General features: G+C 40.6%; 1 protein-coding gene across 3 annotated transcripts in view; it reads left to right on the forward strand.

The window, feature by feature from the left end:
- Positions 1-8,639: 8,639 nt before the first annotated feature.
- Positions 8,640-22,665, forward strand: part of RSPRY1 (ring finger and SPRY domain containing 1) — a 30,468-nt gene continuing 16,442 nt past the window's right edge. For 2 of the 3 annotated variants that reach the window (XM_010583389.1, XM_010583407.1), the window contains exons 1-6: positions 8,647-8,688; positions 10,063-10,113; positions 11,472-11,660; positions 13,828-14,324; positions 18,360-18,412; positions 19,923-20,035. In XM_010583389.1, the coding sequence (XP_010581691.1) occupies positions 13,978-14,324; positions 18,360-18,412; positions 19,923-20,035 (513 nt within the window). In that variant the 5' untranslated portion in view covers positions 8,647-8,688; positions 10,063-10,113; positions 11,472-11,660; positions 13,828-13,977. Of the gene's footprint in view, positions 8,689-10,062; positions 10,114-11,471; positions 11,661-13,827; positions 14,325-18,359; positions 18,413-19,922; positions 20,036-22,665 lie in introns of all 3 variants that reach the window. The other variant, XM_010583398.1, reaches the window with a different exon arrangement.

Here is a 22,665-nt window from a genome sequence, read left to right on the forward strand (position 1 = left end):
CGGGAGGCCGCCCCGGTGCGGGGCTGGGGGTCGGGGGCCGGGCCAGCGCAGCCCCGCCAGCCTCGGGTAGCGGCCCGCGCTGCCGCGGACGCCGCTTGTTTATGCGGGTGCTTCCCTGGCTTTTGGGGGAGCGCGTTGCCTCGCCGGGGTCACCCGTACCCCCCCCCCTCCCCGGGGGAGGGCAACCAGCGAAAAAAGGTGGGTGGCCACGGTCCAGCCCCGCTTGCCTTGTGCCCGGCTGGGCTGCTGCGGGCACGCTGGGAGCTCCCGGTGCTGCGCATGGAGGCCCCGGAGCTGGCAAGAGCTGGGCTCGGGTGTAAAGTTAAAAGCTCGCAAAAGAAAGCGGCAAAACTTGAATGAAAGGGGGAGTTGCTGGAGTGAGGCACCCCAAGTCCGCCACCGTTCGGGGCAGTGAGGTGTTAGAACTTTCCGACAGCCGTCTCTGGTGCTGGGAGATCTTCCTGGTAGTTGTATGACTTGCAAAACAAGGGCTTTGCCACAGCGGTTTGGTGCGGGTTGGGTTTTGGAATGCAGGGGACAAAGTGACGTGCTGCTCTGGGACCTCCTGGGAGCTCAGAAACACTCAGAAAAATTTTGTTGAGCCTTCGAATATTTTTATATCGATATAAAAGGTCAGAATCCTGAAAACTATTTACCAGCCTCAGTGTAAAAACACTTCTGCAAAGCAAGTTTTCCTCTTTTACAGAGAAAATACGGAGATGTGGAGTGAGCTACCAAATGCAGTTATTTATCTAGATCTTTTGTTTTGCATGCTTGGGCAATAGATTAGGCAGCGGCACCTTTCCTAGTCGTGTGGTAACACCACAGTACTGCTTTGCTCTCTTAGTTCAGTGCTTATAAAGCAGGTCTTTTCACCGCTTGTATTATGCCGATATCAAGCATGCATCTCTCTTTTAAGCCCTTTGAGTCTGTTCTGCTGATCGGTGTTTCTATCTCGGCATATCTTCATTTTTTCCCTTTTTTTTTTTTTAATATTGCTATTTCTTATCTTCTGTTGTGCAGCAGTAGGTACAGTGTTCCTGCTGGGTAGAGTCTTAATGTAGGTCCCGAGAATGACTGTAGTCATCTTGTTTTTCATTTTCTGTTTTGTTATTGCAAAACCTTGCTCTGAATCTCTCGGTATCCACCCTGAGCCCAGAGTTCATTTTGGTGCTCAGCCTGTGTTTATCAGTATTTCTCACACAGTGGAACTTTGGTCCATGAGGAAGCATGGACATAAGAGCTGCCTTTTCTTTTCTACATTTATTCAGCCTTGTAGATACTGCACTGTTTTCTGAATGCTGGTGTGTTTGGTGTTTTTGTCCTTTTATGTCTGTGTCAGCATTTGTTTTCTTCAACATAAGAGATTTTTTTTCCACTTAGCACGAGCTTTGCCTCAGGTTTTTAATTTTTCTGTCCTTTGTCTTGCAGTGAATGCATTTATTTGTTTTGATATTGGTGGGGTTTTTTTCCTCATGCTGGTCCTCAGTTCAGTTGTTCTGCTTTACTTAGAATTTTCTGTACATCCGTCAGTGCTATGAAGTTATTGTCATGTAGAGACCTACATACATTTGTGTACTGGGACTCTTCCCCTGTTTACTTCTCAGTATTAAAATGCTCACTATTTCCCTGCTAAACTATACAAGTCTTTTAACAGTGGATGTTCTTGTCACCTGTGAGCCATCTGAAATATTCCCTCGCATCATCTCTTCTTGGACTCCTGTATTTGACTGGATTTCTGGAGGACTGTGCATTCTCAAAACTTGTTGTGTTAAGAGTCTAGGGTGCCATTAAATGTATTTTTCTTCTGAATTTATCTAAATACAAAGAATTGATCTGTTCTTTGATCTAAATCTGGCCCATTCTTCTGCAAGTGCTTTCGCATGACTCTTTGTTCTCTGCCTAAGCCCACTCAGCAAAAGAGGCCCTTTCTCTTGCTGGCATCGGTTCCTGTGCCTCTTCCTTTAGGACATTACTGTTATTGCCCTATGCCCTAATCTCTGCTATTTGTTCTCATTTATAAGTCTTGTTGAATAGGTTGTGTATTTCTCCTGGTGTGTTCTTTTCAGATGTGTGGAGCATAACTGTAGTTACATGATCACTTCTGGTTGTCTCTCAATTTTTCATCCAAACTCTTTCGAGGTTCCTGCTAACTCTGAAACATTTCAGCATCTACTGTCCATCACTTGTGTAGGAAGCTCCTCCAGGATATTTTAATGCAGTGATTTGCATTCTGCACAACTCTTGTCATTACTCTAGCTATTGCTGATAGTTTGTTAGCTTAGTATTGGTTATTTACCTACTCTTAGATTGCTGATACATCTAATTCAGCTAGTCCACACACCTGCCTTATCTTCAGATGTGATATCGGTGTGTGCTTCTGGTTAGGTGGGATTATTGGTTTCCTTGAAGTCTTTAGTTTTCCTTTTTGTTTACCTTCAGCCTCCTATACGTGGAGCTTGACTGCAACGCTTCATGTTAGCCACTCAGGTATCCTACTCTCTGGCCTCGTAATTCAGTGATCACTCAGTGGCTCCCTTAATCTCACTGTTACCTTGTTCTGTGCTTTTCTTAATGCTCTTTATTTTTTCTTTTTGAAGGGATGTGATGGTTTTCTGCACAACTTTTCAGTGTCCTTCCTTGGTATGTTTTCAGTATTTTCACATCAGAGGTTTTAGCTCTCAGCATGTTTCATTTGCTGTGAGCCTAATGGATGGGCTGAAATAGATTACTGACTTTATAGGAGGGAACCAAAATATTGTACGACATCTCTCATACTCTGCCTGTCAGGTGATATCAAAGTCCATTTCCCTCAAGCTTTTTGCTTGTTTGTTAAAATTAAGGAATGAAAGGGAGATATTTAGAAGCGTAAGCAATAAGTTAGTGATAAAGGTGGCAATTTGTCACGGAACGCTTACTGGCCTGTTACTGTTTAGATTCTTTGTTCAAATTTCCTTTCACATCAGTATCTCCCCTAGCTGACAATGTATTGTGTTTTGAAACATCTCCTATTGGTCTCTTAAGTCACTTAGATATGTGATGGTATCTTTACGAAAAGGAGCAGAGCTCATCATGTGCACCGTTAGGTTTCCCTCTCAACACAGAGGCGGCAAGTTAAAATGCTGTCACCTTGTAGTAAATTGAAGGCAAGCTAATGTAATGAAGTTTGTCCCATTCTGCTCCATTGTCAATATGTTGTGTTTAGCATTTTAAACTGTTTGGTTTGTGGGGTTTTTTTCCTCTCCTGAGCTTCTGATTGCTCAGTAGACTTTGAATTTATTCCTTGCTTTAAAGTAGTGCAGGCAGAGGTACTGTGCAGGGATTCATTGTCTTTCAAGTATTTCATTTTGTGCTTTATGTTTCTTTGTGTCCTGACAATATATTTTGTTTTCCCTTCCTGGTTTGTACGCGGTGACTGTAAAGTTGGCATGGCAGTGGCTGTGCCAGCATGATCTTTATGTCCTTTTCTATTCTTCATTATGTCGCTGAGGTCTAACGTAAGTCAGATGTTCATGCATGACTCATAAGGTTGTGTGACTGACCAATGCATCATGATTGCTCTTCAGCTGTGCTTGTAGTTACCTGATACCTTGATCTATCACTACTGTGGCCAAACTTGTGCTTTAGAAGCACAACTCCACCATGGGAACTTTGTGTATTTGATAGGTTTTGTCCATTCAGTAGGGATATCTGCCAGTTCAAAGTCTGGGGCGGGATACTGCTGCTCATTTATTCATGTGTGTTTATTCATGGGGGTTCAGCGAGTCGCCATGATCAGTGACAAGAAATCCATCCTTTTCCTGATATATCTCTCTCCTTGGAGAAGTAGTGGTTTCTAAACATGCAAAACACTTGTAATTGTAGCTATTTTTCCTCTCTTTCTAAGGCTTTTTTTGCTATAGGAAACGCCTCGTTCTTGCTGTAAGTTTCTGAATATCTTGGTGCTTTGCTGGACATGAGGAGGACAACAGTTGAGGACATTTTGATTTGAAGTATTGGTGTGGCTTTTGGGATTGCTTGCTTCAGTGCATATGTACAAATTGAATCATAGGTAAGAGGACAGCCAGTGAACCACATGCTAGAAGGCTGTGCCATTCGTGTATTTTATACCTTCCTGTAGACAGTGGGACGCACTAGCAAGTGATACTGAAAAAAGAAAATGCAGCAGGTACGCTGATGCTCTTTGTTTTCTAAAAGCAAAGCTGTCTGGTGTCATGGGAAAGCTTAGAATTCTTCACTGCTTTTAAAAACATTCACCTAATGGTGAACGAAGAGTGATGTGTGTGTTTGCACTTGAACTCTGGGTGATGCATCAGTCCTGGAGTGAAAGATTAAAAAAAACCCCACAACAACCCAAAAAAACCAAACACCAATGGGTGAGTTGTTCTCTCTTTACAGCTTTACCCCTCTGGAACATTTAGTGAAGTAATATCTAAATATAATTATCAAAACAGTTTAATCTTAATTCTGCTGAAATTCCTCACAAAGTTATTTAGGAAAAGCCTCAGATGACTGTGACTTTGTGTTCCTGATATCGTTACAGCTTTTTGAAAGCTTCCTAAATTGTTTTTGAGCTTTCTGCCTTTTTTGATGCACAGCCATAACAAACTAAAATGGGTACACACTCTCATTTAAACCATTTTTAGACTGCCTTGTGAAACACATACGTGCTTGTCTTCGGCCCGCTTCCGAGCCCACGTGTGCTTGTCTGAGTCATCTCTTGGGCAGTCAGTCCCCTTCTTCTTGGCCATGGGAGCTCCAAAACCCATTGACCAGCTTCCTCTGAGTTTTTCATACAGGCAGAGACCTTAAAACACTATAAAAAAAAACCCAAAAAAACCCCAAACAAACCAACCACAGCTCAGTGGTAGGAGCGTGATACCTGTGAGACCTGGAGTCAATGGCTCTGCTGCCAACAGAAGCACTTGTGTTACATATGGTTGCCTACTCAACATCAGGATCTCTCCTGTAGCGTGCTTTCCTGGTATACTGGTAGTGGGGCAGAGAGAAAAGGTCTTCAAGGCAGAACCTGAAGAGGCAAATGAACTGGGTTCTTGTGGGGGGGTTTTTGTTTTTCTTTTTAATAGGTGAGAGAAAGGGTTCCAGTGACCTTTCCAGAGCTGTGCATCAAGTTCTGAGCTCTGGAAGCCCCAGACAGATTGGGGATCATGCTTGCCGTGAGTGCCGCTGAGGCAGGTTTGCTAACCTAGTGACCTATATGTTATATTTGACTCGGATGGCAGTCTCTTGAGCAGCTGTCACTGTATCCACTTCCAGGAAGAAAGAGAATCAGAAGGATGTCTCCTGCTCTGCCAGTATAGTCCTGAACTTAAGCTAGCAAAGAGCTGCTGGCTTTCCATGGTTGGCAAGGAAGGTCGTAAAACTGGCTCTCAGCTATGGCCACTGAAAGATCAGGCCATCCTCTGATGCTGCTTGAATTAACAAGAAGTGGAAGTTTCTTCAGCCTGTTTTCTACTGTGTTGTTAGGTTGTTCATGTTTGAGATGATAACCAGTGTCATAAAGTGACAAATTTGGTGAGGCTGAGAATAGGAGGGTCTAGACATTGTCTGCTCTGTGCTCTGCTCTCCGAGGCAGTTGTCAGACAGCCGATAATGCAAGCTTCCAACTGATGCATCACTGAATTTTTCAGCAATGTTATCAAAATCTTTCACACATCCAAAACTGTTTTCAGTGTATTTTACGCATTTGTAATAGCTTAGTTATGCCACCTAGCTGGGCTCATTTCTGGTCTACAGCAGGAGACTTCTGCCTTCTACAGAGTAGTTCTGTACCTAACCTTTGAAAACGAGCCCAGCTCTGACTTGAAAGAAGCAAAAGCACTAAGATTAGCTTACAGATAAGAAACAGCACAACTCTGGGTTGTCACCGTTTTGGCTCAGTTACATGAAACTGGTGGTCTGCTGGCAAAAATCTGCCCCTGCTTCCAGCAGTCCCTGCTTGTAGCATCTTTCCATAGCCCACGGTGCGATTAGTCGGATGCCTCTGTGCTAGCCCTAGATCTAGTTCCCCTGGCAGGACTACACTGTGTGACTGTTAGAGCTGCTCAGTCTCTTGATTTGTCCCTCAAAATGTTTTTGTGGTTTATACTTTGTTAATGTATGAGGTGCTTTAAACTAAGTATGTGTTATTGCAGTTTACTAAAAGGCAGTTGATCTCCCCATAATTTGGTATCTGGATAGTAGAAAGCCTTATCCTTTCTGAAATGGACTGTTACTGGATTTACTAGAAAAACCTTTAAAAAAAAAAAAAGCATTGGTTTTTTTGTGTTGTTTCTTTGCAATTCTAGACCTCTGCTTGGTACCCAAAGAATCTATGCTTTCCTCCCAGCACTATCTGTTCTGGAATTTCTTCATGGTTTTTTTATGTCAAAATTTAGTAAATTTGTTTATTGTTGATAATGTCTATAACTTTCCGAGCAGCAAGGAAGATTAACTTGAATTAAGTGAAGGATGGATTTATTTATAAGCCTCCAAATGCATGTCCGTGCCAAAACTTAGTATGGTATAGCTAACCAATTTTATTTAATGTGCTTGTATCCCTTCAGTTTGTAGGATTAGTGTTCCCTGCCATCTGCAGGGCATTATCCTTATCTTCCTGCCACTTCTGGAGCAGTGCATTATACTCTGCTCCTCAGGCAACTGCTGGGCTTGCACAGCTCTGCCATGCCACGTCAGCCTGCTGGAGGCAGCTCTTGTTCAACTTCACCAGAGCTGTCAGATACCAGTATCTTTTTTAAAAGATCGTTATCTCAAAAGTGTATTCATCTGCCTCAAAGCATAACTTACAGCTTTGTCTCTGAAAAGAAATTTAATGACCCATCTACAGTTTGGAGATGAGAACTGGGAAGCATGACTGATAGCAGCGTTGAATGGGTGGTTTAGACATAAAGCGAAGCTGATGTTTTCTGGAGGCCATGGTACAAAGGACAGTTCCACCTAAATGATCGTGAGATGGCAAATTATGACCTCTGAGGTGAGGAAGCTTAGAAGCTGGTAAATGCTTCAGTTTCTCTTTCAGAAAGAGCTGTAGCAGAACAGTCTCTGATGCCTGAGGAGCCCTGAGCACCAGTGTCTCTGTATCCAGAGGTAAGGGAAAACCTGGGCAGGGCAGGAGTCTCTTTACCAGGCCTACTTTGGAGACACTAGTTTAAGTGAGAAAGTGAAGTTCACTTTAAATCTATGTTGCAATTTTAGCTTTCCTGTACCAGCTTAAACAGATTCAAGGGAAGTAAAAAGACAAAGTAGTCCAATGTACAGATGACTATAAAATCTGACTTTCACAGTGAGTCTACAGAAGAAACTACTGTGGTGGTAGTTAGTGTCTGCTCCTGCTTTTTCCTTTGACTATTACCACATCAAGTTGAACAGGAGATCAGATCCTTCAACTACTCCGTGTTTCTGACAAAGCTAGAATTACCTAGAAAAGACTGCAGGGTTAAAGCCTAATTTTCTGCGTAAGCCCTGCACAACCTGGTGGTCTTCACTGACAAGCACTTGGGCAGAAGCTGGAAGGTTTTGAGACATGATCAGTCTCTTTCCCTTTCTGTGAAACAGGCATGCTCAAGGTCGGTCTGCTTTTGGTTTGCTTACTGCACTTATGACTGCAAGAAAGCAGATGAGTGTGGCAACGGTTTTGTCCTGCAGATGGTGACATGCTGCATGCCAGTAAATGCTGTTTTCCCTTGAGTTTTGACACTAGTCTTAACCCTCCGGGACATTTTTAAAGCAAATAGAATTGAATTAGGGGTTTGCTTCAGATTACACAATATGGTGTTTGGTTACTATATGCAAAAGAATGAGCATGGCATTTACTCACTCCTCCTGAAGCTGCGGTCCACTTAGTGCGTGCGCTGCATGGTAGCCATGCTGGATGCTGAGTAGCTCTTTCTCTTTAGTTGCACAAGTCTTACAGTTGAGAGGTTGATGTCAGATCTCAATGCGATGTCCTGAGAGTCTCAATTTCACCTCATAATTGTATTTAATTTACTGGGAATTCTTGGTTTTCATCACCTACCCCAATCATTTCAAAGCTGATATCCTTTCCATGTTATAAAAGCTTGTAGTTGCAAACAGGCTTCTTCCCCCTCATTCCTGTATCGAAGTTAATTATCTTGCAGCAATTCATAGCTGTGTTTCCTTCTTGTGGTAGTTTGAACTTTTCATCCAACTGGCATCACAAGTATTTCCATATCTTCCTTTTTAGGAGCATCATTTCTTTGGGAAAGAAATGCTGAGGAAATATTTTATCTCCTTAACAGGAAGCTGCTGCCCGAAGCTCTCAGTTTTGCTTTTGAAAAGCTGTCAACTTTACTTTGTGGTTTGCTGACTGAGCTCCTGTGTTACTCTACTCTAGAGAGAAGAAATCACTGGTCTTACTCTTGTAATGGTGGCAGAAGCTGGAATAGTGGTTCTAGTAGCTGAAACCCTCTCTACTCATTTATGTGCGTGAGGTTTTTTTTGTTTGCTTGGCAATGTGCTCCATTTCATGGAAAGGGAAGGCATTTTCCATCATGAAGCAGTATTATCGTTGGCTGTAACCGAATATTTGAGGGAATGAATCACCAGCTCTTGGGCTGTGTATTGCAGAGAAAATGAGCCTAATGCCACTTGGATCTCACTTCTCCATTGGTGTGCTCTGTCAGATGATCGAGAGGAGGCCTGTCTTGGGTAGGTTGGGCATCTGTGCTGCCAGGCAGGTGCAAATCAACTCAAATAGCATTTGTTTCAATGGATGATGGTTTCATATTTCCCATTGGACTTCTAGCCGTGGCAGGTTGGTCAGTTTGTGCAGCTTGCAACTCCTTCGTGCATCCATGCATGTGCTTGAGCCTGCCAGGAGAGCAGCTGCTTTGCTGTGGTGGGGATGGTCCCAATGGCCGGTGGAGGTGCGCGAGGGCACAGGAGGCTGTGGCTGGCAGAGCTCCAGCGGTGCCACAGTGGCTGCTTTTCTCCTGTGCCGAGGAGGTGACCGGCTCAAATGGCATCTGAGCCTGGTGCTTTGTTTAGGGGAAAATGTGCTGTGGTGGCCATTTGGCGGGTGTCCCAGAGGTGGTCTCTGGTGTAAAGGAAGAGATGTCAAACACTGGTATTCTCTGCTGTTCCCACAACGTCTGTTCAGAGAGATGTGTCAGTACCAGGTACTCCTTATAGAATAAAAACTTATATTTTGGTCATATGTTTGGCAAATTTATAGTCCTGCATCCCAATGTAACATCTGATGGTCAGAATTCAGAGTGAATGGATGACCCTGCCTATTGAAAAGCAGGTACTGGCTGCTGCCTTTACTATTTTTTGCACTTGAAAACGTGGGGTCAAGCTTTTATTAAAATACCATTTCAAAGTAAAATAAAAGTGTTACCGCTTTTATAAATCTGGCTGCAATTGTGAACAGCTTTCATAATCTTGTTATTGCTTTCTAAATTTGCCAAAGAATATTCTTCAGGCAAGTGCAAAACTGATGGGATGGGGCTTTCTAGCATTGCAGTGTATCTGAATGACACAAAATCTAACTAATCGTGGGGAAAGGGGTGACAGCTTTTAACATGGAGAACCTGTTTTCTTTCTATCCTGTAGCTTAGCTCTTGCTGTTATTTTCATGCACTGTTGCTTCATCTGAAGACTTTCAGTTCTACTTTGACTTGCACTAATTGTTTAAGAAAATGGTGTTTGCATGATGTCATTGTAGCCCTGACAGGAGGCAATAGGCCTCTGTTCCAGCAGCATTCCAGGGAAACTTATCTTTATTCTTGTGCTGTTTCTTAGGTGAATCTTAGCTGTTAGCTCACAACATACTTGAGTTAAAGAGTGTTTTGATGTGATATTAAAACACAAAATATAGAAGTCACAAACCACACTAAATTCTCCAATAGCGTAATTTTTAAGAAAACTAGTACGCTTTGCTTCACAATTGGTTACAGCCTTATAATGGAAGACTGCTAAATTTTAAAAGCAGTTGCAGAGACTGTTAGCTGTGTAACTACTGAAAAAGCATTTAAATGGATTATGAAAGATTAGTTCTTTTCCTTTGCTGTGTTTTAACAGCAAAACAAACATGCGGCCTTTGTCTCAGGAGACTGAGCTATTGACCCTTGGGTGAGTGAGTGCACTAGGAAAGACCTGATTTGTCTGTTACCGCATGCTTGCTGTTATGCCCAGCTTTAAGTATCTGCTGTCAGGTAGGACAGGAGGCTTATTTTGGCCTATCTTGATATTGCTGCTGTGATATTCTTGTTTTGCTCCTTGAATTTTTTTCTTCTTTTAGACAAAGACTTTTAAAAAACCCTTTCTCTTTTATTCCCACAATATTTGCAGGTAGACTGTTAACTATTTTTGGAATTAAAAAAATCAAAACATATTTTTGTATCTAGGTTTTGCTGAGAGCAGGGATTTGCAAAAATTAGGCTTAAAGTTAAAATTTAAAATTTCTTTCCATCTCTGTATGCAGAGATTGTTACCTCTTACTGAAACAATAATATGTTTCATGATGTGCAAAATGCTTTTGGTTTTGTGTTGGTTGTGTCACTGAGGTCTGCGAGTGTCTCCGAGTTTGGACAGAAGCAGAATTGATCACATTCATCACTTGCATCTCCCTTCTCTACTCTATTTCCCTGTTCCTTCCTGCAGCTGACCTGAACTGAAGTTTGATGTCTCGGTCCTCTTTACTTCAGCAGGGAGAGTGAGGGAGTCGAGATGGCCGCTGGCAGCCTAATGCTGAAGTCACAGTTCATTATAATGTTGTAAAGCTGTCCTTAAAAAATATGCCAGCTCAAATGCAATCTAGTACATCACTGTTTTAAAAGACTTTTCTTAAAAAGCTTTTCCTTTGCACTTCAGAACCTCTCTTCATGCATTTGTATTCTGTCCAGACAAGCTGGTTTGCGAGGAGGATCTGTAGCAATCTCTTATTCTACCTTATGTTCCTAATTATTTAGCCTTTCAGTTTGTTTGGGGCTTGCCAATGAACTCCTTGTATGTGATGGTGAGCAACAGCCAAGTGAATGCTGTCAAACTCAGCCCTTCACTAAATGAGGGGAGTTTATCTTGTCATTTCTCTCTTCCCTTTATTTAATCAGCTTTTTTAGTGTACTTGCTTTTATGTGGTGTCCCTACTTGGGGGTCATCTGGAGCAGATATTACTGCTTCCCTCCTTCCTCCTGTAAGCAGTAATTTGAGGGGAGAAGTCGGTCACTGCTCTGCACTTGATGCTATGGTGTCTGGAATACCAATACTGTAAAAACAGATTGGGTTTTCTGTAGCTGAGTCTAGTCCTAAAGCTGGTAGGTGGCAAACTGGTTTTTGAAGCCTTGAGAGAATTTCCCCTGTAAAGGCTGAATGTAGCTGAAAATAACAGCATGGCTTGGTGTCATGGCGGATGTAGGGAGGAGGTGGAATACATCTACCTCAGAGGCAGTTTCCAAGTGAATTGTTCTTTCTTTTCCATCTGTCTTTAGGGACTCTTCAGCATAGTTCCTAAAAGTGAAAGCAGAGTCAGCCATAATGATTCACTGCCCACGATAAAGGCTTATAGAGTGCTGCTTTTCTGGATACAGCTGCGTCTGTGCCCTGAAGATGTACAGTCCACTTCTCTTACAGCGCTTTGTAAGCAAGCCCAATTGTTCCTGAACCAAACATACTTAAGGGTGAGTTGATCATAATTTCTTGTTTTAATCATGCTTTAAATTGTCAACCAGAAAAACCTAGGTTTCAATAATCAGTTTTAATCTTGACTTATGTCTGTTTTTATTTCCTTAGGTAGGTTCTTACTCATTGTTAATCCCTAAAATACAGCTTTTCCATACTCGTTTTGATGACAAGGTACATTCACTGTGTAAACCTTTTTGTAAGTTACAGAACAGCTTAATTCAGATTCTAAATCTGTAACAGTTTTACATTTTAGTATTATGTTACTAAAATGCCCTTAAATGATCTAGATTCATAAGTACATGCGTATTTTTTCCTTAGGAAGACATTTTACATTTAACATAACTAGGTCTTTTAAAAAAAAAAAAGGCAAAAAATCCCACACCCACCACTACCCCCTGCAACCTTTTAAAGTCATTTGAACCAGTTGTGATCTTGCACAATTCTGAGATCTATGCAATCTGTATTGGCACCCTTGCATCTACTTTTTTTACTTGCTGATTGAGAAGATAACAGCTGTATTGGCTCAGATGGAAGGACACCTGAGCCCGGTGTCCCACCTCTTGTTGTGGTCAAACTGCTTGGAGTAAGGCAAGTGTGTTGTGATGCTGAAACCCTTTTAATGATGTGTGGTTTAGGAGTTTCTTGAACAAGAAGTCAAGATTTTTTTTTTTTTTTTGCAATTAATACCCCTTGAGGGCTGCTTTTTTCTTTCCTTTCCTAGTTAGCTTTCAGTTAATTTCTTAATACTGAACTTTTCACTGTGCTAAAAGAAGGTAATGTACTTCATACTGCAGAAGAGTCTGTGAGAGCTTGTTTGCAGTGCTTTTCCAGTAACAGCTGTACATCCAGAGACTTGCTCATATGACCAATGTCTGGCTTCCCAAATAATGTGGTTGTGATCTTGTCCCAAATGGCAGCGAGCAATTGCACAGTTGCCAGTTAGCTCCAGTGGTAGGGGCCCTTTCAAATACAAAAGGTGGCAACTGTCTTTGACTTTCTTTTAATTTTATGATGCTACGTGTCTGCTGTTTAAAAAGATTATTTAATAATTGTAGAATAGTAATAACCTGTTACAGGATATTCACCGTAACTTCTAGCTTAAATGTTAAACTTGATTCTTTTAAGACTAAATGGATGTTATTATTTTAAGTTATTTATTCTGGGATGCTTGGAGTGCACAAGTAGTGAAATGATGTCTTTTGTAGGCCTTTATTTTAGCTGAGACTTTATGTAATGTTCTGTAGAAATACATCCTATGGCTTGAAAAATAACTTGCAATGAAGTGGGGTTTTGAATCCTTTTGCTCTTGCTAGCATTCTCAATTTAATGGTTTGGAGGGACTGCCCTACAATCTCAGCTGCTAGTGGGCCTGTATTTGACCCAAACAATTTGAATCAAGAACAGAAGAATGATTTAATTACATTTTGTTCCCAAAAAGGGAAGATTGGTTTGATGCTAGATACGAACAAGCATGCAACCCGCACAGAAAACACCCCTTTCAAAATCCCAGTTAGATTTGTAGGCATTAAAATGGTGTCTAATTCCTGTTTATTCCAGGGTCAGTACTTGGTGTTTTTTGGGTGAGAATCCAGTTGATGTAGTCACGTTCCAAAAAGACGTTAATGTGCAGATGGACTAATCAGTTCACTGTTAAATCTATTGTTTGTTGAGATAGGCCATAACTCTAAGATTGGTTCTTTACAATTTTGGCTATTTTGTAGAGTCTGTCTGGAAGTGGTACTGAATATTCCTGATGTGAAATGAGAACCTTAAATGTACAGGCTTTATTTGGTTGGCCTAAGCAGCATGTCTCTATAAATGGTAAAGAACAAATGAAACTGGTTTGTTAGTACTTAAAGGGTAGCAGTGTGCTAGATTTAAGGACAAAGTTGTTCCTCTGCATCCAAAAAACCGTGGAAGAAATGGGAAATAATAGGTAGTGTGGAAAGGAGTGGTGTGTGGGTGAGAGCTACTTACCAGTGAACTTCCTCCTCCTCTTCCTCTTCCTTCCTTTCCCCCTCCCTGCAATAGACTTCAGGTACAAACCTTATATTTCCTAGGTGCTTTATCCACCAAGACTGATTCTGTTTACTAAAATAGGAATTCTTCTGTTATTCATTAGAAGTAGTAACACTGATTCTTGTTTTGGGTTTGCTTTTTCAGACCTCCTTCTGGATGACCAATGTGTGTGTTAACCTGTTATATCGGAAACTAAGTCTCCAACTTCCTATTCATTCCAGCTGGTAGCAACGCATATAATGCAAAAAAATCACAATTCAGGATCACACAAACATTACTCGTAAAACTTTCTAGATGATTGTAGTTGCTTTGGTTGTGTTCTATGCTAGCAGAAGCCTTTTTCAAGGTTTACTGTTGACTCTAGAGCACCACATTCCCCGTTTACTGGGAGCCTTGGGGGCTAGCAATATGGGGAACTCGTGTGTTTGCCGCGATGACAGCGGAGCAGAAGACAACGTGGAATCTCGGAGTCGGCAAACGGAGAACAGTAGAGTACATGTACCTGAAGCAAGAAGCCATCCAAGGGACCCTGTCCGTCCACCCAGGAGGGGTCGAGGGCCTCATGAACCAAGAAGGAAAAAACAGAATGTGGATGGGCTAGTACTTGACACACTGGCTGTAATTCGGACGTTAGTAGATAAGTAAGTACCTCCCCAAGGAATAATTCAACATGAATGAAAATGTTCTTGTCTTCTCAAACTGTGGCTCCATCCTCTCACCGATCTACACCTGACCCTCCCTGAAGCAGCCGCGTGTTTCCATCTGGAGGCTTAGGAGAGGAGCACCTTTCCTAGGTAATAGAAGTAGCTCCTGAGTGCCCAGGTACAGACTCTTCCAGGAGCTGAGGAGCTTTCTCACAGTTCCTGTATGGGCCTACACCCAGGTGGGATGAGAAGTGTGCTCAGTATTTCTTACCTGGCATAGATATACAGTTTAGGAAGCAATGAACACTCTAGAGTTTGGGAACTTCTGTCCTAAAAATTGGTGGTTGTGCAAGTTTTCTGTTTGCAGGCTGCATTTACTTCTTTGGAAATGGTTAAGCAAAACTGAGAGCTTTGATAGCTTGTATAAACAGAGGTTTTCTTTCTAGCTTTAAGTCTGACTACTTTTTAAAGACTGCATGTTGTGACTGTTCAACTCATGATCCCAGTAGTGCATTCCTTGCATGCTCAAACCATCCATTAAGGTTGTGGGGCATATTTATGGATTCATCCTTTTTTTTTTTTTTTTTTGTTTTGCATTGCTTTCTACAAAGCTTTAAAAGGACCTTAAAAATGATGGGTTATGTTAGCTCATAACCTTTTGGGTTAGGAAAGTTGAGTTGGAAAGGCTAAAACAGAAGGAAAAACACTATTCTAGCATCACAGCTGGGATTTGAGTTCAAGGTAGATGAGGCTTGGGATACGTGAGCCTTCGTTCATATACCTGCATCGTTACTCTGTAATGTGCCTGCAGAGGAGGAGTTTGCCTTCCTGCTGTAAAATGCTTTAAATGGAAATACCGGGTCATATTTTTCTTCCTGAACATTTGAATCTAAAGGGTTTTTTTAACAGGTTTTATTTTGCAGTCTGTCTTCAAATCATTAAGTTAAAATCATGGCAAACTTTTTTGCAAGTCTCTCCCTAATCTTGCATGCCTTCCCCTTTCCCCTAAGTTCAGCTCCTTAAGCTGTTTCACAACACTTTTGTGCATAGTTGATCCTGTTCCTGTGGGTCTTGCAGTTGGTTTTGTAATCTTGTAAGCACTTTCCTATGCTACTGAGGGACAATAAGCATACTTATTTGACTGATCCTGGAGTTCTGTTTCTGACAAATTCCTGAAGCTACTGTATTTTATTTTTTTTTAATACAGACTCCAGTGATATACTTTCGTAGACTCACACAGTCACATAGATTGGAAGGGATCTCTTGAAGTTCCTCCACTCTAGCCTCCTGCTTAAAACCCAGGTATAGTAGGAACAGGTGGTTCAGGGTTTTATCCAGTCACGTGTTGAATGTCTTTAGAATATAGAGATTCTCTACCTCTTTGGGTCCCTGTTCCAGTGTTTGACCACACCCATTGTTGAAATAAGTAAATACTTTTAAAAGTTGGAATTTCCCATGTTCCAACGCACCCCTGTTGTCTCTTGTCCTGTTGCTGTGCTCCTCTGAGAAGAGCCTGACTCTGTCCTCTCTGCTCTTTCCCTTTACGTAGTTGCAGCAATATAATTTCTCCTCCTTTCCATTATCCCCCCTTAAGGATGAACAAATCTATTTCTCTTAGCTTCTGCTTGTATGTCATGTTCTCCAGCCCTCAACCATCTTGGAAGCCCTCAGCCAGACATGTTCCCTTATAGCAAGGTCTGTCTTGTCCTGGGGACCCAAAAAGTGGGCTGCACTGGTATATTGGTTTCCCTTGTTTCATATTAAGGCAGTTGGTAAGACACAGCGCGTTTTAGAACACAGCTAAATATTACAAGTTTTTGAAGATGAGGCAGACCTATGGCTATGAATAATGGAGGGTCTGTTCACAAGGCAAACTCTCTAAATGTGTCTGAAAAAAGTTTAAGGAGCCTTTCTGCTAGACTTGAAGCTAATGATAGCCCTTTTTAGATTAATAGGAATGCTCACTTGGTGGGGGGGAATTAATGTCTGCAAATCTTGGTTTTCAGTGTAGATGAGAGACTGTAGGAATAAGTATGTTCCATTACCACCTGTTCCTCCTAGAGCCTGATTTTTCAGTTTTGAAAACACCACAACTGAAGGAAATGGTAGGGAAGCTGACAAATCTCTTTTCATGTCAAAAAATGTGCAAGAATAAAGTCAAACTAAAATGAAACTATGTAAGTAACAGCAGGTTGGAAAGACAGGCTTCGGTGCAATATAGTACAGCCTTGAAGAGCAAAAGATAGCAGTCTAAAGAATGGAAGGCAAACCCCTTTTTCTGACAATTTTTTTCCAAACTCTATACTGAAAGTTAATACATAGGAACACTCTGAGATTAATTGTAAATTAAGTTGTTATACTATGATCTGCAATGAACAGTTGCTTTCCCTGTTTGGTATTTGTTTGGGTCTTCTTGTTGGTTTTTTGTTTTATCAAATCTCCAAGTTTGGACCTAAAACATGACAACTGCTTTTATCCTGTCATATCTAGACATATCTCTTTCCTAAAAGGAAAGGAGTTTCATTTCCTAGCCTCAGAAGGATAAGTACTAATTTTTTGAGTTTATATGAAGTGTTGCTTTGCAAATTAGCAAAACGCCTGTTTTGTTTCCAATTGAGGAAGGTGTGTGCTGGAGAGGATGTTTGGAAATTAAGTTTTTTAAATGGCAAATCAGTGGGACAGGACTCTCCTTTGCTCAGTGCCAGTACTGCTAACACCTGCTACCCATGACAGAATCAGAAATCTTGCTGATAAAAAATGTCATCCTTTTTTATCGTAGCCTTTACTTGTACTTATGGTATTTTTTTTTCTTCTTTCTTTGAGTCTTTACATCCTTTCTCTTGACGTAATTCTGCTTGCAGTATTGTACTACTTCCTCCTGGGGAGATTAGTTTCCAGAAGAAAGGCAGAGATGCTTGGAGGAAAAAAAAAAAATACAATTTATTTCAAATGTTATAGCAATATAAAAATGGGTTAAACTTCACTTTTTAGCATTTTCTTATGGAAATATTTAAGAACAAGTTAATTTTTTTAAGAAAAGCATGTATTTACAGTGTATATTTTTAGTCAAAACTGAGATTTTTCTCTTCTTTTATGATTAATCCTTCCAGAGTAGGTAGTTTTATTATCTGCATGATTAATCCGTGTTGAAATTTTCTAAAATTAATCTGTATTTTGCATTTCCAATTTCATTTCAGAGCTGTGGGATAGAAATTGGGTGTGGAACATCTCATTGTAAGCCTGGGGTTAGCTCACAGTGCCTAAGTAGCACTGAATAAAGCATTTAGGACATGCTGCTGCATAAGCTTTTTTTTGGACCTGGAGGTGCTTACTGAATAGGATTTTGAGATCTTGCTTCAGGTATTTCAGCAGCAGTGCCTGTTCAGATAAACAGACCTGGCCATAGCTTCTTGTCCTTGCTTCAGCAAACCAGACTGAGGAACTGATCTAACTGAACTTTTTATGTTTTTTCAAGTTGGAAAGGGGATTGGGTTAAGTATCTTCTCTTAAACTGCCTTAACTATTTCTTACAGCTCTTGTTAATGAGTTTGAAGCCTATGATGCTGTTAGGTGGCTTGCCTTTCAGTTTTGTGGGTTTTCTTAAATGTTTATATATTTAGCAGAGAATTTCTGGGGGAAAAAAAAAATCATGTTTAAGCTATGTCCCTTGTGCAGCGCTCTTGGTTCACTTCGTGACCTCTGACGTATAGTCTCCTGTTACATACTCTGAGGAACCTGCTAATGAATAGCACTAAGCCTAAGCATTATGTTCAGCTTTTAGATGTGCAGATATGGACCACCATTTCATTTATCAGCTATCGTAGACATGCAGTTGTTGACTTTGAGCTGGGGAAAGGCTCAAACCCCATCTGTTTTTCAGATCTGAAAATGGCATTAGCAGTCTGCGGTCTATGTAACTTTCTTTTGTTAAATACTTAGTGGATTCATTTTCTGTCTGTGTATTATCATTTTATTCAGTGTATTATGTTGATGATTGTACATAAATTTTGACCTGTGTAATATCTCTTTCAGTGACCAGGAGCCTCCTTATTCAATGATCACGTTGCATGAAATGGCAGAAACAGGTATCAAGGCACTGTGTTGGGCATTTCAGTTGTGACTCCAAAGCAAAAGGAAAAAAAATCAAATCCTCTTTTGTTGGCGAAGAAAAATACGTGCTAGCAGTATGTGTTACGACTTGCTGTAACTAGGGATGTGGGATCCAAAACACAGTTCTGCCCTTCAGAAGCTTCTCTGAGCTCATGGCATTTGCCTCAGTTTTTTTGAACTCCGTTAAACTTACCACGTGAACTCTCCAGAAGCAGCCAAAGGATGGCCACAAACACATTGTAATGGCATTAAACTGTAAGCCACAAAGAATGTCTGTTTGCAGTAAGGCAGAAACAACCCATGTATGTATGTAGACGTGGTTTAAGCCCACATGCTCCAGTGTTGGCAAATAGGACATACTTTTTGGTTTGGGTTTTGCTGTCTCCTTAGACCTCTGCTTTATTGGTGTACTTGTTTCAGTCCTGTCCCTAAGTGCTCTGGCAAGGTGAGCCATATTTGTGCAAGGGCTGTTTTATCTTTGTTACACTAGCAGAAATTCTTCTAGCTCAAGACCTCCACCAAATTTCTGGTTTCGGTGAATTTTTGTCTCTCTTAGTAGAGTTGATGCTGGTCTTAGGAAATGTATTTCTATATCAAAATAAATTCATGAACTTGATTAGATACTACAGCAATTCAGTAAAATATTTTTCAGGGGAATGTGCTAACAAAACTCAAACCCCAATGTGTTACTTATATTTACTTGTCATTGTTGAAGGGAGTGCTAAGTCTCTTCAACTTCACTCACTTGTATGCAGATACAGACTCTGTCTTTATTTTGACTTCTAAGGGAATTACTTTCTTGTAAATCTAAATCTGTTTATTAGTAGTTTAACATCTTATATGTGGGTGGTTGTTTACTTGCAAGTAGAAGTCCTTGTTTACTCATTAAACAGTAGGAGTTGTTCCTTATGAAAGCAAATTTTCTTTGGACCACGAGGCATGGGACAAGGTAATGCAATTCCTCTGAGGCCCATGTTACTTCAGGGAACTCAAGAGTGCTCTGATTCTGGCTAGAAAAATTTTTTTTTCAGTGTCATTGTGGATGCACCATTTAACACCTAAGTATTAACACTGGACATTGAACTTTTGAATATCACACTGGAACAAAGTGCTTGTCCATATGGGTCATGACTGTTCCTTCCCAATACTAGTGGGAACTAAAGGATGCTCTGGCCTGGGCAAGACTGTTCTCCAAACAATAGAGACATTCACTATTACCCAAGCTGCTGCTGTAAACTTTCTTTTTCTCCTTGAATTTAAACTTTTAAACTACTGCAAACTAAGACATTGATGTAAAAAGCAAACTGGTTTGGTGCTTTCTTTGGGGTTCGTAGTTTTATTTTTTGTTGTGGTGTTTTTTTCGTGGTGTCTTTAAACTCACTGGGTAATTTTGAGGATTTTTCAGTTTACATTTATGGATGTATTTTGAACACTTTAGAATTGCAGTGTTAATTCTGAGTGTTACTTCTGTTTTGTGGTTGACAGATGAAGGCTGGTTGGAAGTTGTCCAATCTTTAATTAGAGTTATTCCATTAGAAGATCCCCTGGGACCAGCTGTTATAACGCTACTACTTGATGAATGTCCGCTGCCAACAAAAGTGAGTCTAAACCGTATGTATTTAGCTGTGGCTGAATTTGTGGTTGCCATGCCCATGATAGTTTCTGAGTGGGTTTCACCAGTGACGCAAAGCTCTCTTACCTGTTCAGGAAACGGGTGTAACTTGTAACTTTGAGTAATTTGTGGTGACTTGGTATCTAATTGCTATGTAATGCTAGAAACATGGGGGTGGGAGTGGAAGATAAATCTGGTCCATGGGGACGAACAAGACGCCTTTGTCTTTAGCTGCTTTTCTTGCTGTCCTTTCCTGCCATGTGATACATGCATGCTGTGCAGTGAGGGTGTACAGATGCTGCAAAAGCAGTACAAAGTTATGCTGTTTTGTTCTCAAGTTCTGAAAGCTGTGTGTTTGCAAGTCACTATTAAATTTGTTCCTGCCCTGCACATAAGGAATGCAACACAAGTGTGTGTGTTAAGTTAAACAAATGACAGTTTTTTAACTATGAAATACCTAGATATGGTTTTGGCAAGTTTGGATACTTTATTTTTTTTTACTAACCACTAATCTGTTTTTTGGATGGAAAGATTGACTGGAGGTGTTTATACTGTGTTGGTACAAGTGTTTTAGTGAGTGCCTCAAGCACTTCAAGATGCTAACCATTGTTGAATCCCTTCAGACATGATAATTGTACAGAGAACTTGTCTGCCTTCAAATGCTTGTCATGATATCATTTCATCAGAAATTGATGACGACATCATTGCAGCTTTCATTTATCAATCTACTTCTTATGCTGCCAATTTTAGTTTTCAGTTTGCATTGTTAGGGATATAAAAAGCTGGTAGCTTTTTGTCTTACGTAAATAGATGAGTGGCTGGAGAGCTAGTCAAGCTCTCTAACTACCTGAAGTGCTTTTTTTTTTTCTCTAGGCTATTGATTAAAGTCATCTGATACTTTTGAACAAGTTAAATGTTGTATGATGGCTGTTGCATAAACTGCAAAATTATTTTGAAAAAAAGGCTGTGATTAGAAATTTTCGCTGCTTTGAAAAAGAAATCAGGAAATGGAGACCACTGTGAATGTGCCAAATGAAGAGTGATCTTGTATTTTTTGTTCAGCCTTACAGTGTACTTGGCAATCAAACGATTTGTTTTTCAAAAGCATGTAACTTTTAGGTATTTTAATTTTAAGGAGCTAGCTATGAGATAGTTGATCTTAACAAGACAAAAGGAATAAAATGCCTGTTTCTGGAGTGTACAGAGGTTTTTTTCCTGAGCAATCTCTTTACAGCACAGGGAGCTGCGGTTGTGGGATCTGCTGGTCACATGCAGCCTAGTAAAGTGTTTGCTGCTGTTGATTTTCTTTCTATTCAGAATAAGTTTAAGTTTTTGGACTTAAGGGTTTTAAGTCAGTGTCCCACTTCTGTGACAGCTGCAGAACAGCAGCAGGCTGTATTTCATCTTCTGTTAGTATAGTCTATGAAGTCCATAAAGTTAAAATGGCAGCACAGTGAACTGTTTATTCTATAAAGTCTTTATTTAACTCAAAATAGTTGATCTCTGTGACAGTTCTAATAATGGCTAAAAGCTGTATCAGAGTATATTAAGAGTCTAATTTTAGTGAGGCTTTTCCATCCCAAGGCTGTGGCTCAGTCATCCTTTCTTCTTTCTCTATTCTTTCCACTTAGCGTCAGTCCTGTTGATCAGTTCTGGTTTTGTGACTTTTCTTTTGGAACATAACTACTTTTTAGTGTGATCTCTGTACAAACCTCAGACTCTAGTGCAGTAAACTGATTTGAGTGCAGCTCAGAGTACAATTTAAAAAAATATATATATATTCAACTTGAGCAGTACTCATTTTTTTTCTCCAAATGGCCTCCTGATGATTTCAGTGTGAGGAGTTCTTCTATTTTAATTAGATCCTAGCCTGAGATTGTGCAGTTTCAATCTGAATCAGCTGAAACTTTCATGAAGTCTGGAAAGTTGAGGGGGTTTTGGAACTTTGCAGGGTGGGGTTCTCCCTGTGGGATAACTTGTTCTGGCTCTAGATTAACCTGTAAATACTCTGAAAATGGAGGGTATGCTCTAGATCTATCTTGAATTTTATCCATACCATACTGCCTGAATGAAGCAAGTAAAAGCACGGGATTTTAGATTTATTACTCTCATTGGTTACTTCCTAAATTAGCATGACTACAGAAGGCCATTTATGCTCTCAAGAATACCATTTATGATGTCCTCTAAAGCTGACAGCATCCTAAATGTATGATGGGGATGTGGACTCGGGGGCGGGGGGGGCAGGGCAGGCATGTCTCTTTAGTCTTGAATTCTAAAGTCTCAAACAGACCTTTTGTTTTGGAAAGGGTGTGAGTTTTAGGACACTGGAAACAGATTAGATGGCAGTAGTGCCATATGTGCTGATTGGTATTGTTTGCCTTTGTCTACTATTGTAGTTTTATTGCTATAGGTAACTCACTTGTCTATGTCCAGAAGTGTCCTGAGTTGTTGATCACAACAATGACCAACAATCTGGTGGTAATTTTAAAGTTACAACTCTTTGGTATGTTGAACTTTTCTTCCCATCTGTTCTTTATTATCTTCTTATCTTAGAAGATAACCATCCCATGCTGTCTGTAATATGATGCTGACTTTAGTAATATAGTGTAAAAATAA

Source organism: Haliaeetus leucocephalus, unplaced genomic scaffold, assembly GCF_000737465.1.
Source record: "Haliaeetus leucocephalus isolate CR32 unplaced genomic scaffold, Haliaeetus_leucocephalus-4.0 Scaffold92, whole genome shotgun sequence".
NCBI lineage: Eukaryota > Metazoa > Chordata > Aves > Accipitriformes > Accipitridae > Haliaeetus > Haliaeetus leucocephalus.